This window comes from Labrus bergylta, chromosome 12 (assembly GCF_963930695.1).
Source record: "Labrus bergylta chromosome 12, fLabBer1.1, whole genome shotgun sequence".
Taxonomy (NCBI): domain Eukaryota; kingdom Metazoa; phylum Chordata; class Actinopteri; order Labriformes; family Labridae; genus Labrus; species Labrus bergylta.
In genome coordinates, this window is record NC_089206.1 from 16,809,212 (window position 1) to 16,823,373 (window position 14,162).

The 14,162-nt window shown below is 41.7% G+C and overlaps 1 protein-coding gene across 1 annotated transcript; it reads left to right on the plus strand.

Moving 5' to 3' along the window:
- Positions 1 to 298: 298 nt before the first annotated feature.
- On the plus strand, positions 299 to 12,580 carry LOC109979904 (neural cell adhesion molecule L1-like). The gene is made up of 18 exons (XM_065961665.1): positions 299 to 439; positions 4,152 to 4,322; positions 5,459 to 5,573; positions 5,926 to 6,110; positions 6,298 to 6,429; positions 6,514 to 6,660; positions 6,752 to 6,863; positions 7,215 to 7,375; positions 7,469 to 7,628; positions 7,866 to 7,990; positions 8,608 to 8,805; positions 8,893 to 8,963; positions 9,055 to 9,280; positions 9,394 to 9,509; positions 9,922 to 10,138; positions 10,408 to 10,530; positions 10,813 to 10,989; positions 11,085 to 12,580. Exons 3-18 carry the CDS (start codon positions 5,491 to 5,493, stop codon positions 11,195 to 11,197), a joined length of 2,346 nt encoding a protein of 781 aa, XP_065817737.1. The 5' UTR covers positions 299 to 439; positions 4,152 to 4,322; positions 5,459 to 5,490; the 3' UTR covers positions 11,198 to 12,580.
- The last annotated feature ends 1,582 nt before the right edge of the window (positions 12,581 to 14,162 follow it).

The window sequence follows — 14,162 nt, forward strand, 5'->3', positions numbered from 1 at the left end:
GCTGAATACAAGCAGGAAGACCTACTAATCCACACTGTATGCAGTGGGAGGAAGAAGAGGACAGAGAGAATAGGTAGAGGGCAGGAAGGAGGGGCATACAATAAAGGAATGGTCAGAATCCACAGCGGAGTAAGGTGTGAGAGAGAAAGAGAGAGACAGACAGAGAGAGGGGAGGGAGGGAACAGAGGAGGAGAGAAGGAGGCAGGCAGTGAAGAGGGGTGATGTCACCTCTAACAGGCAACCAATGAGAGTCTGGGAGGGAGAGAGAGAGCTCGGCCGAAGGAGGGTGTGTTTTTCTATCACTGCAGCATCAGCAGAGAAGAGAGGTGCACAATCAATTTCAGAGAGAAGAGTAGGAAAAGGCGAAGGTAGATAAGGAAGAGAGAGGAGGGGAAAAGACACCAGGATTTGCCAGAAGAAAAAAAGCATCCCTGTGAAGGTAAGAGGATTTTTTATTTTGGCTCAAAGGAACAGCTTTTCCGTTAAACAGAATTAGAGCTCGTGGGGAGATTAATTAGCCTGTTAGGTGGAGGTGGCTTGTTATGAAATCACACCTTTGCCTCATCTTCCACTGACATTAAAAGATGACTGTCTGGTTTAAGTAAATCTATTGAACCGCTCCTTGATTAACAGTTTCTGGCAATGTATCTGTTTTCCAGCAGATCTTGTGTTTATAAAAACTATAATTTAGCAGCTATTTTAATGGACTTAGTTTGCAAAAAAAATGGTGATTAGACAAATGTTAAAACTCTTATTTTATTTCAACGATTGTGAATGTTGTGTTGAACTCTTCATACTGTAGCACAATCAACTATAAAGCAAGCACATTTTGAGGTATTACAAACAGGTTTCATGGATAACCTGTTGGAATTGATTACTCTTGGATATCTCGACTTCTTCATTTTTCTGTATTCATCTTGCAGATGGAAGAATCCTTGCATTGCATGCAACAGGGTCTCCTATGATATTCATATTAGATGTACAGCAGTGCCGTGCACCACATGCTGATCAATTTATGGGTTAGATCAAAATAATACTCTGACGTTGTTTATTGTTTTATTTGTGCCTTTTAAAAGAGCTATTTTAGATTTTTACATCAAATCATTTATGTCACTCTTATTTTTTTTATATCCTGCTAAATCTAGTGAACTGTAATTTAATCGTTAAACTATCGATTTATGGCAAATTTGTACTGATAGCCCTTCACGATTTCTTTTAAAATGTGATTTTTTTTTAATGCAACTATTCTTCAATCTGGTCCTTCACCGTCCATTTGTATATTTTTCTGCCAACCGAGGCTAATTACCCACACAAAGTATTTGCTTAATATTAAAATGAGTTTCTCTCTGCACTTTCCCCTCCCCCAGCTATTAGCTCTGTGGCTTAATGTTAACAACTGCCCATGATTGCATGGGCATTTGCTGCTGTGATTTTCATTGATGAGGAAGATGAAACTCAGCTGTATGGTGAACAGCACAGCAGAGCAGACTACAATTTTCTAGTCTACCAATCTTATCTCCTGCGGCTGCTGTGCGTCTCTTTAGTGAGGGCAATGATGAAGCTGAGTAACCTGAAACTACAGACCTTGGAGGGTAGAGGTGTAGGAAGGAGGTGTTCATGGGTTACTTTTAATATGACAGCTGTCGTTTTCTATCGGAGAGGTATCCTTGAATGACTTCTTTCCCTGATTACGGACTCTATCCACTATCATATCCCTACAATAAAAGCACAAAAAGCCCCCAAAAAAATCTTTAAAAAAAGGAAAAAAAAGAAAAGTATTTTACTTGACCTACAAGGGGGGCGGGCCGTCCCCCTAATATAATGGTAGGGGAAACACTGATTATGAAATCTCTACTTTTTAGGACAAGAGACAATGGATTTCGCAATACCAGTTTCTTATGTGCACTGATAATATCATCAGGTCTAACGGAAACATTTCTCCGTGTCATAACCTACAGAACAACTCAACAGCAGCAACAAAAACGGCAGCCTTGAAAAAGTTGATTCCACATTTTAAACAAAAGAAATAATGACTTAGGTTCACCTTAACAGAGGATAACTATAGGCCTACTACAGGACTGCATTAGACTGAGGTATTTTTCAACTAACGTCACCACACACAAAATATTTTTTTAACAGCGGCAACACAAACTGCAGCCTTGAAAAAGTTGAGTCCACAATTTGATTTTTTTTTAACATAATAATAATGATTTACTTTTAAATGAACTACTGCATTTGACTGAATCGTTTTAAACTAACCACACACACACACACACACACACACACACACACACACACACACACACACACACACACACACACACACACAAAAAGTGTTTCGTTGAATGATGCTTCTCTTATTTTCAGCGTGTCTTCTTTTCGTTATCGTTGCATGGTCTGGAAAACAAATAATAAAAGTCTACAAGCTTTTATAAATGGCCAAGAATAACATTAATTAAACAATGATGACAATTCCCATAATGGGAATAGCCTGAATAATAATTATATTAATTACCTGGGCAGATTCTTGTTAAGGAATATCTGCATATTCACGTTGTCGGGAAGAAGCAGAGAGCGTTGCTTGGACACCAGTAGCGGAGAAAACTCTCTCTGACGGCACCGAAGTAGCCGGAATGCTCAGAAACTTTTTGGCAAGCCTGGACATTAAGGGATATTGCTGTTCATTGGTTTTCCAGCATGCAAGGGGTCGGTCTGTGTCCAGTTGACATGCAGGGAGGGAGAGATACCTCTCGAACTCTGACTCGGGGTTCTCCTCTTCCTCATATCTCCTCATCCTGCTCTTCTTCTCCTCGACTTGCCCTTTCCTTGTCCTTTTCATCTTCAAAAACCGCCTCCATGTGGGTCTTTGCCGCAGCTCGCATGTCAGGTGACAGAAACCTGAGCTTCTTGTGTCGGGGGGTCGAGGACTGCAGCCACAACAGCAGGCTTTGATGCAGTCATAGTGACCCACGGGAGGAACCTTTTGGCCTGTGATTCTCGCACAGTGTTCACGAAAGTCGCGACTTTTTCATTACCACCTGATGGCTGCAAATGTTCATTCATCAGGCCGCACACCATTGGGTAGACCACTGAAAGTGAGACCGCCTCCTCCCCGCGGGTCGCTGTTGTGGCCATAGCCAGTGCTTTCAGGACAGGATCCATCTCCTCCATGAGTCTCCAGTAGTCATCTTTTAACTCGAGGTTGCGCGCACCCGCAGGTTTGGTGACAGAGCGGTTATTGAATTCCATCGGGTCTTGCAGCACTGTATAAGTGCATGCTCTTTGACGCACATCTGCTTTTGCTTCACAGCGAGTGCTTGCGTAGCAGTTGTGCTGTGATGAAAATGCGCAACCAGCTTGCTGCACGCTCCGATCATGCGCTCCAGGATCTGGACAGCCTTGAACCCATCATTAATAGCCAGTTGGAGCGTGTGCGCAAAAGCAACAGACCTACTCCCAATCACAGGCTTGGTTGGCCTTTACGATATTTGCCGCGTTATCATGGACGCACACGCTCTCCCTGTCCACTGACATTCCACTCCGCCACAACCGTTTCCAACTCCATCTGTAGATTTTCTGCTGTGTGCCTCTCCTGCATATTTTGTGTGGCCAATACATGGGCCTGCATTTGCCACTCCTGGTCTATGGTGGGGGATTGTATTGTTAACTGATCATTGGTGTGTTAACTCCATGCCTCGGTCTGTGAAGAGGTTTGACCACATGGCACAGGGTAATTTTTCTCCCATTCTGACACATGGCCCCGCTCCCTCTCTCTTCTCCTCTTGTCCTCCCCTCACACTCCTTTCTCTTTTATCTTTCAGAGAGAAGACTAGCAGGAAACAGCGGAAAAAAAAGGAAAAGGGGGGAAGGACAGGAGGGTCCAAATATAATATAATTTTAAAAAGTCTTTAGTACTCCTTTGTGCAGTCTTTTCTTGCCCCTGTTCTCTCTGTCTCTTTTTTAGAAATCATTTTTCTTCTCCTCTCATCCTATTGTATCTCTACGCCTCCCTCCAATGTTCCCCTCTCTACTTTATTCTGCTGCTAAGCTGCTCTTCTCTCTCCTTTGTTTCTCTTTTTTTCCACTGCTACTGTCTGTAATCATTGCCTCTCTTCTTCTCCGTCTCATTTCCTCTCTCCCACTCTCAACAGGGCTACACCATATCCAGCTTAGTGAGCGGGTGGTGGTGGGAAAGGATGGCAACTTGTACTTTGCCTATTTGACAACAGAAGACAGCAGGCAGGACTACACCTGCAATGTCCAGTACCTGGCAACGCGCACCATTCTGGCAAAGGAACCCATTACTCTCACTGTCAACCCCTGTAAGTGTAGCTTAATTACTCTCCAAACTGATTTAACTGGGCCTGAAATTAATCTTTAGACTTAGCCCATCACTCTTTATTGTGCTAAAATCTCAATTAAAAGTCCTCTAGGTCAATCCCCCCCCCCCCCCCCTTTACAGCATCAGATGCAAAACAAAACAGAAGATTACAAGCTATTTAATCATTTACCGTATATATATAAACACATATCACATAATAAGTAAAGGTCAAAGAAGAGTATCCTGCTTCTATAAGACTCACTTAGATAACAAAAGATATTTTTAGTTCTATTCCTCTTCAGCATGTAGATATTTTGTGATTTTGCGATAAATGCCCATCAGATTTCTACTGCCAGTTTATCAGTGGTGCTCAGGGCACTGATAAAATAGACTTACTGTTTCAAGCACATTTATTTCTTCATAGAAACACTTGACAGAAGTCGCATAGAACATTTTCAAGGCACAATTTCCTGGTTTGAAATAGTTTGAATTAACAATTGAAGGGTATGTAGCTACAATGACACAACAAGTTTAGCATATCAACACATTCAAAATGACAACCACTTTGGAATCTGTCGTACTTACTTTATGAGTAAAATACAGCATAGTTTTGATGAAATTAGCACACAGAAAATGATAAGTCACCTCCCCTTCATGTGGTGGCATGTTGCTGACCAAAGCAGTGATGTGTCCAGTAGATAGTCCCACAGGCGGCAGGAGGTCCATCACCTCCTCAGCCCAGCAGTAATGAGATGCAGCTCACACTGAGATGTGGCTGCCAGCATCTGTGGCCCAACTAGAGGTCAGAGAGATGAGCACATGTTAACATGGGACCTCTGTGTGTGTGTAGGAAATCTGTAAGTCGATGTGTTGTTAGAAAGGTGAAATCATCTCCACACGAATCCACACCCTGCATCTGCATGTGTGTGCCTGTGTGTGTGTGTGTGTGTGTGTGTGTGTGTGTGTGTGTGTGTGTGTGTGTGTGCGTGTGTGTGTGTGTGCGTGTGTGTGTGTGTGTGTGCGTGTGTGTGTATGTGTGTGTGTCTCTCTAAAGTGGCTGCTGTGTCAGCAGCACATTACCAATGCATATGTATGAATCTTTCTTTTTACTCTTTATGTTTCCGCCTCTTCCTCCAGCCAACTCTGTGCTGCGGAACAGGAGGCCGCACATGATGAGACCTACTGGAAGTCAAAGCGTTTACCATGCTCTCAGGGGCCAGACAGTGGAGCTTGAGTGCATCGTCCAAGGCCTGTGAGTGTGTGTCTGTGTGTGTTTTGGTGTTTTTCTGCCCCAATCAATCACTATGATCGAGCAACTCCTTCTAATCAATCTTACCTGCCTCCTATCCATCACTCTTTCCTCTTCCTACCTCCTTACTCTCTGTTCTTTCCATCATATATCTTTATTTCCCCTTCTCCAAACGCTGCTTTCTTAATTTCATTTATTTGTTCTCTTTTCACCCTTAATGTTTTTTCCTTTCTTGGCTTCTTAATTTTGCATTAAAACAACATTCCCCATTTATTTTTCTCCTCTCTCTTATCCATTCATCCCTACCACTGTTGCATCCCTTTATCCTCATCCTACTATCCCTCCTCCTCTTCAGACCAACTCCAAAAGTGTCATGGCTGAGGAAGGACGGCGAGCTATCTGAATCCCGCACCGTAAAAGACATGCACGATCGCCGCCTTCGCTTCAGTAACATCTCTGAGAGTGATGGGGGCGAGTACCAGTGCATAGCTGAGAACTCCCAAGGGAAAGTCACACACACTTACATTGTGACTGTGGAAGGTACATCACACACACTGATGCATTGATAGATTTCAGATTTATGCAAGCATTTTACATGTAGGGTGTGACCTACCAATCTCAACCATTAAGTCTCAATTAGTCTTGTGCAAAGGTTGGAATTTGTGTCCCTTTAAAATGTGATGCTCCCCTTCCAATGATCGTAATAAATATATTATGTCCCTTGTAGCGGCTCCCTACTGGACTAAGGAGCCTGTCAGTCAGCTGTATGCCCCAGGTGAGACTGTCAGATTAGACTGCCAGGCAGATGGCATCCCCTCTCCTATCATCAGCTGGACCAACAATGGGAACCCTCTCTCAGGTCAGTGTGTAGATCCACCTCAAAATCCATATCTCAACACAAGGCATCAAACACTAAGCATCTGACGGTTGTTTTTTTAAACAGCAACCAACAAGGACTCCCGACTTACCCTGACAAACAGTGGGTCTCTAATCCTAAAGGACGTCAACTTTGGAGACACTGCCATTTACCAGTGCCGGGCCTCCAACAAGCATGGGACCATCATCACTAACACAAACATCTATGTCATTGGTGAGTGTTTATTTTTGTACATGTAACATATTCAACTGATTGGGTTTTTTACTTCTGTGTGTTTCATTTCTCTTTATGTTTGTTGTTTCAGAGCTGCCTCCCCAGATCCTAACTGAGGATGGGAATGCATACACATTTACAGAAGGCCAGAAGGCTTTACTGGAGTGTGACACCTTTGGCTCTCCTAAACCTAAAGTCATTTGGTAAGGCACGAAAACACCTCGCTCTCTTCCATTGTGTTCTGTTGCATTGTATTGCATATTCTAATATGATGTCTGGTGGATTTTCATCTTGACAGATTTCAAAGAGGGGAAACTGCGTAGGTAGTTTTTCATCTGCATAAATTAACAGTCAAGTGCTGTTGCATCTGGGCTGTGATTGTGAATTTGATTAATGTGGACTGTATCCAACTACGCTTTGTTCTGTCTGGCGAAATAGGCAATTTAACTGTTGAATTCATCAGCACCTGCAAAGGCTGAAAAAAGCTTTATTGTTCTCACTCTGCTTTCCAAGTTTTTAATATGTGTCTTTGTGTGCATATGTGTCTTTTCCAGGGAGAGCAGCAGCACCTCCTCCCTTCTGGCAGATCCCAGAGTTAACCCGCTCGCTAATGGCGGGCTTGAGATCATGAATGTCACTCACAACGATGAGGGCATGTACACCTGCTCTGTACAAAACACCAACTTGTCCATCAGTGTCATGCTAGAAGTGCTCAGTAAGTGAAACACTGTGTACCTTAGCAGCTGATGTGTTTGTACTTAATGCACCTTGTACTCAGCATTGTGTGTCTCCTTCCCTTCTTCTCCAGACAGGACAGTGATTATTACACCTCCACAGGATCTGAGATTGCAACCTGGAAAAACCGCAATCTTCACCTGTGTTTCCCTTGTTGATATAAAACTGGACCCTCCACTAATTCAGTGGAGAAATAATGAACAGAAGCTCTTTCAGTCCCACAGTGATGAAAAGTAAGACCTAATTCTGGCCATAAAATGTTGTTGTTGTCATTTTATGCTGAAGCTTCAAACCAAACCAGGAGCAGTATTTACAGATGAGCTTTAGCAAGGTAACCTTTCTGTAACACATCTTTCATATTTGTTTTCCCCTCGTCAAAAAACAACAACAAATAAATAAGTTTTTTATGTTGACAAATAAAAATGAGGATGAGGTAAATGTGTTAATAAAAATGAAAGATATATCCCTAGATACACATTTGATGGACCAGACCTGATAATAGCAAATGTGGGGCCAGATGATGAGGCTGTGTATACATGTCAGGTCATCACTAAACTGGACATGGCTAAAGCCAGCAGCACCCTCACTTTGTGTGGTAAGATTATAGCACTTACATGTGACCACATACCAGCATGTGTCTTAGACTAAACCTACCACCAGCCATAAAGGCAAAATTTGTATTTACATTTTTGAATATACATTAGTTTAACTTGTCACTTAGATACTTGCAGTTAGAATAAAGTACTAATGAATGTATGTTAATGAGTTACATTTAATTCTATGATGTCAAAAAACATCTGGCAAAGGGACTGCCGATAAAAATGAGTCCTTTAGCCAATTTGGGTAAATTTACATCCGTCTGAATAATGATAAATGTTCACTGTCCCTTATAAATAAAATAAATAAATAAAGTAAAAATGAAAATATTGTTTTCTCCTGCTGTGAGCCACATGTGCTGCAAAGTGAAGATGTGTTCTGACACAGACACAAATCATTATGTCTTACTCTAATACTCAGAGCAACAAGCCCATATCGTTAATCTCCCTCTAGTACAGTGAAAGACAGTTCTGTTTCATTACTTGGACAGGATTATTATTATTTAATCTGCAACATCAGACTTTTGAAAAGCTCACAGTGTCTCACTCTGACTTGACTGTTTATTATTTTTCCTCTTGCATCGCTATAATTCTACTCATTCTTCTCTCTCTGCAGAGTATTTGGTTGAGTTTGAGGATCAGGATTTGAAGGACAGGGGCTGGGAAGAGCTCAAGAGAGTAAGTGGTAACAAGGAGCGTGCCAGCCTCCCTCTGTGGCCCTACATGTCCTACCGTTTCCAGGTCATTGCCATCAATGATGTGGGCCAGAGCGACCCAAGCAAGCCTTCAGAAATCCACAACACAGCTGCTGAAGGTTAGAATCAATGTTTCTGAACTACAAGTTTTTGTTCTCAAAGTGAACCCAAAATTACACAACACTAAACTTTTGTTCCAAAATCAGCTCCAGACGATAACCCTGAAGACGTCAGGAGTGAGTCCACAGACCCAGACACTCTGGTCATCTCATGGAAGGTACATCTTCTCCCAAAAAACTGAAGCAGAGTCAAAAGAATATCTTTAAAAAGAGTTTCTTCCTTATTGGATGCTGTCTCTGTCACTGCAGGAAATGGACAAACGTAACTTTAATGGACCTGACTTCAAGTATAGGGTATTGTGGAGGCGAGTGGTAGGCAGCGGGCCAACCTGGAACACCAACTATACAACTGCATCCCCTTTCACGGTCAATGATATTGGCAACTTTTCAGCCTTTGATATCAAAGTGCAGGCTGTAAATGGCAAAGGGGAGGGACCTGAACCTGACCCTGTCATTGGGTACTCAGGAGAGGATGGTAAAATATTTTCTTAATCTGTGTTTTAACGATATCCTTTTTTCTTCATGGGGGACATTTGGACTTGATATTTTTTCTCAGCTACCCCTCACCTGTCTGTCATTGTCCCTCAGTTCCACTGGAGGCTCCAATGGATGTGGGTGTTAAATTGCTGAACAGCACAACCATTACAGTGGCCTGGGCAGCAGTAGACAGAGAGACGGTCAGAGGACACCTTCTGGGATACAAGGTACTGATCCTGTATCTCCTCTGTTGTTTTCCTGACATGTTCAGTGCCTGTGCTCATAAATAATACATACTTTGGGTTTACAGCAAAGGCAGCCAGATCTGAGCTTGGCAGGGCTTCAGAGTTCTCTTTAGTTTCAAGGTTGTGAAGAAAAGAGCCTTTTTTTATTTTAGAGGATCTAACCTTCAAAATGTATCATAATCTTGTCGCAGTGCCTCCTTTCTCTCTTGTGGGTCTTTGTTGCATTCAACAGCCAAGTCCAACTTTTTCCTTTTCAAACTGCTTTAAGAGAGAAAGTATGAATATATCCCACAATATAGTCTTGATTTAAAAAGTGTATGAAATGTTCTATTAATGACTCTGAAAGTAATGAAATCCTTGTTAATAATTTCTCTGACTTCTCTGAAAAATCCAGATCTACTTGAACAGAATCGGTTCAGGGGGGCACCACCGAGGCCGGAGGTCCCATTCGCTAGAGAGCACCATGGTGGTGGAGACCGGAGCCAATGAGGAGAAGAGGGTAATCAGTGATCTCAGACCATACTCCCACTATGCTCTGGTTGTCACTGTATTTAACAGCAAGGGCGAGGGACCCCCCTCTGAGACGCTGCCCTTCAAGACTCCTGAAGGAGGTGAGAATAAAAAAGGAAGAACAGCTAATATGGGGGGAGTTGAGGAGAGGCAAAAATGAAGCAAGATGGGAGGATGGGAGGGATGGAGGTTGGGTTAAAATAGATGAAAGGACAGAGTATGACTGAGTGGAGTGAAGAAAAGATCAAAATGAGGCAAGGACGAATATTGACAAGCAGGCAGCTGCTGTGGGAATAGAGGTGACAGTTGATCTAAGTGGAATAATGCCTTAATAATGATTTTTCATGGTTTGTGTTTGTATTGCTGCTAGTTCCTGGTTCTCCAACAACCTTCATCCTGGACAGTCAATCAGAAACAGAAATTACCCTCCATTGGACGCCTCCTAGCCAGCCGAACGGCGTCCTCATCGGATATCTACTGCAATACCAGCAGGGTGAGCATAGTTTACATCCTTATACCAAAAGAAAAACATTACAAGACCTATCTAAAATTTTCAGTGAACTTGAGTTTTTAGATGTGGAATCTCAGTAAAAAACATCAATACTGAAAATGAACCCACACAATACATTTCCAATTAGATCAAGAACAACAGAGAAATGTCAAAAGCCTCCTAATTAAGCTCATCAGTCAGTCACACGTAACAATGTGTCACCCATGATGATGTATATAGGATCAAGAAGTGATTGAGTGTTTTGTTGTGATTTTCTGCGGTCAGTTGTAGCGAGTGATGACAGCCCCATGCAGGTAGAGACCATAGACGACCCCAAAGTGACCCATCTCACCCTGAGGGGCCTGGATCGCCACAGCCACTACCGCTTCTACCTTAGGGGGCGCACGTCTGCAGGGGACGGGGAGCCCCTAATGAGGGAGGGTGCCACGACGCTGGATGGAGGTACAAACTGCATTCACACCATTCTTTACCAACAGACACCGAGTTCCAGCTGTACTGGTTTAAGAATTAAAATCCTCTTTTTGAATGTCTTGCAGGACCTCCTGCCATCATCAGCCTGTCTGTGGGGGAGAACTCAGTAAACCTCAGCTGGGTGGCCAAGAAAAGGCACAGGAATGTTAAAATGTTAAAAAAAAAAGGGTATAATTAACATATAAGTGCATGTAGGGCTGTGTATCTTCACTGGTCTCATGATTCAATTACGATTATCCTGTCTACTATTGGATTCGATCCGCAGTACACTACTCCTGCACCTCCACAGGCCCATCTCCTCCATAATTGATAAGGCTGAGATATAGCTTGGCATTTGCAAAGAGGAGGCACATGAAATGATACAGCCATTCTTTTTGGTTTTTATGATCACTCTGTGATGCATTTTTCATCACCTCGGCTGTAGCTTCCAAGGTAACCTTCATCATTAACTTGGCATGCTGGGCTCAGGTAGACACTGAGATTTGGTTGTGGTTTCCAGCAAATCCTCATCAGACCTTGAGCAGGATGCAGCTAAATTAGGTGTTAGCTTTTTTTAATTTTATTTACTGGACAATTGATATTTTAGATAAGCCTGTATGTGTTTGCTCTGCATTACTAGTAATACAAAAAGAGCTTGTGTAGAAGTGCTTTTTACATTTTTCATTCTGTGATTGACATCCCGAAAAAGCTTCAGGGCTACAACTGTTCCTTTGAATGTGACTGTGTTAACAAACAAAGGTGTTAACATCGCTGAATAATTTCCTTCCTCTGTCATAAAAATGGTTTACTTTTTGAAAAACAGAGATGGTGCCACTTTTTCTCCACATTTCTACCGCAGAAGGCGCCATGACATCATCAAACATAACATCCTCTTACATCCTTAACATCCTACCATTTCGTAGGGGAAGGATTTCACCACTAGCCCTTGCAGCTCTGTTTGAAGGGGTTCAGTGGAGGGGTAGGGCTAAGTGGTAGGGCTAAGGGGTGAAATGGGACTGAGCCCATGTCTCAGAACTAAGGTAAGTGAGAACACTCACACATCACTTGCATTTTTGCACAAGGGTCCCCGAATTAATTAATCTGGGTTTTTACCATAAGCCACAAATGCATTGCATCTGATGTAGTCAATGATCATTGATCTAGCTTATATTTATCTTTATTTTTGACTACTTTCAAATTTGTACTTTTTGAGAAATACATTGTCAAAGTCCATAATAAAGCACTATAATGAGTCTTTTGTTCTGACTGTCCAATGCAATGTTTTAAATTGCCTTTTGTGCTGTGTTTTTCTTAGTTGAAACCAGTCAGCGTTAGAAATGTAAAAAAAACAAGGATTATCAGGCAACTTGTGAGTAAAATATCCTCTGTCACTTTCAGGGATCCATTTGGACGATGTGATGGAGGCACTTGTCTTCTGCGAACACAGGTTGGAAAAGACGATTAGAAGCTGGATAGCATAACAATGTAATTCATACAAATACATTTGTGGCAGTCATTTAAAATTGTTTCAAAAAATAAAGTTTGTTCGATAATATATAAATAAAGCTAACAATTTAAATTGTCTGATTGTCCAGTCCATCCTTCAGCTACACAGAGCAAAACTGCTTCATACAAGATAAGAGGAAATCATACTTATATTTGCTGTTAAAAAAAAGAGACAAATTTAGAACATTGAGAAGGACTCCACAATGGGTACTCCATACAATACAAATAATTTAAACTTTTTCTAATTCACCTCTGGGCTGTCATCCACTGAGGAGGATTCAGAGCGGTCTGAGGATGACAGGGTCTTGCATCTGCTGGCATCCAGCAGGGACACAATGCTGGCAGAGTCAAAGTCTTGGACGCTTTCCGTATCTTCAGCAGTCGCTTCATTTTTTTGGGAATAGAGGAACTCACAGCTAGATGAGTCTGAGTCTGTGTTATTTATTGTACCTGCTGGGATCACGTCTGGTGAATCCTCAGGCAGAGGAACAGAGCTTTCTGAATCTAAACCCAAGGATTGTTGGGATTCAGCAATCGGTGCATCTGTTCTTATATCCTGGGGGCTCGTTTGGGTGCAAAGACTCTGCAAATAAGCCCCCACCATAAACAACAAAGTTTAATGTGTGATGTAATGTGTGTCATCATTTAAAATCATGTATTTATTCATTCCTTACATTTTGACAGGTTTAAAAAATGAAACATACCAGAGCTGTAACATGCAAATCTTTAACCGGGAAAAAATGTAATACTAAATTATGAACAAACAATGGAAACAAGTCATTTTTGATTACCTGTTTATGTTGAAGATAAACATTTTTAAGTCTTATCCTGTTGTTTGGTGTATTGGGGATCCTTAAATCGTTGCACACATTTCCCCAGAAAGCCTCTTCTCCATATGCGTTTTCTTAGGTGAGCGGGACATTGGCCTCGTCTTTTAGCCCCTGGATACTTGCAAGAATCTCTTCTAAAGTTTTTAAACATTTTCTGGACTATGGAATCAAGAAAAACAAATAGTCATTATTATGTTCTTGTTAGACTTTTTTTTTTAACATATCAAGTATTAAAATAGCACTCACCTTCCCAAATGTTGAGAAAGAAAACAATCTGTGAACAAAGTGAATCAGTAAATCAAAAAGAATGCTTAAAAAATGAAATTCTTCATGTTACATTTTGTGAACGAAATGCTGAAGCCTAGTTCCAGTGAATGCAATATTCTTCAGTTGGCCGAAAATAGTCAAAGTATTAACAACATGGTCCAGAAATGATTAGTGAAATTGTGATACTGATAGGCCAAGAAACCTTCATCCACTTAAACACAGACAAAGCGTCAAAGAGATCAAAGAGTCAGACACGTACCTACACAAAGAATCATAAACCTAGAAGGTATACATTAATAAAGGGCTAATAATAAACAGCTAGGGTGAGGATTGAGACCATCAACTTTGACATGATTCAAATCAAACTCATCCATAGCAGACACTTTAGTGCATGCACTGGCCAAACAGAATTCCCACAAGTCGAGTAAAAGTTCAAACAACAATAGGCTACATAAGATTATTATGGGCTTATCATTGGGTCAGTGAGTTATGTGACAGCTCACTGGACTTGTTGCAGGAATGCACAGCAGTGCATGAGAACTTTGTTGAAAAAGTTCAATG

Coding starts and splice junctions, on each gene's coding strand:
- LOC109979904 (XM_065961665.1), top strand. CDS start 5,491: ATGATGAGACCTACTGGAAGTCAAAGCGTTTACCATGCTCTCAGGGGC. Junction 8,806..8,892: donor CCACAACACAGCTGCTGAAG/GTTAGAATCAAT, acceptor TTCCAAAATCAG/CTCCAGACGATAACCCTGAA. Junction 9,281..9,393: donor TGGGTACTCAGGAGAGGATG/GTAAAATATTTT, acceptor ATTGTCCCTCAG/TTCCACTGGAGGCTCCAATG.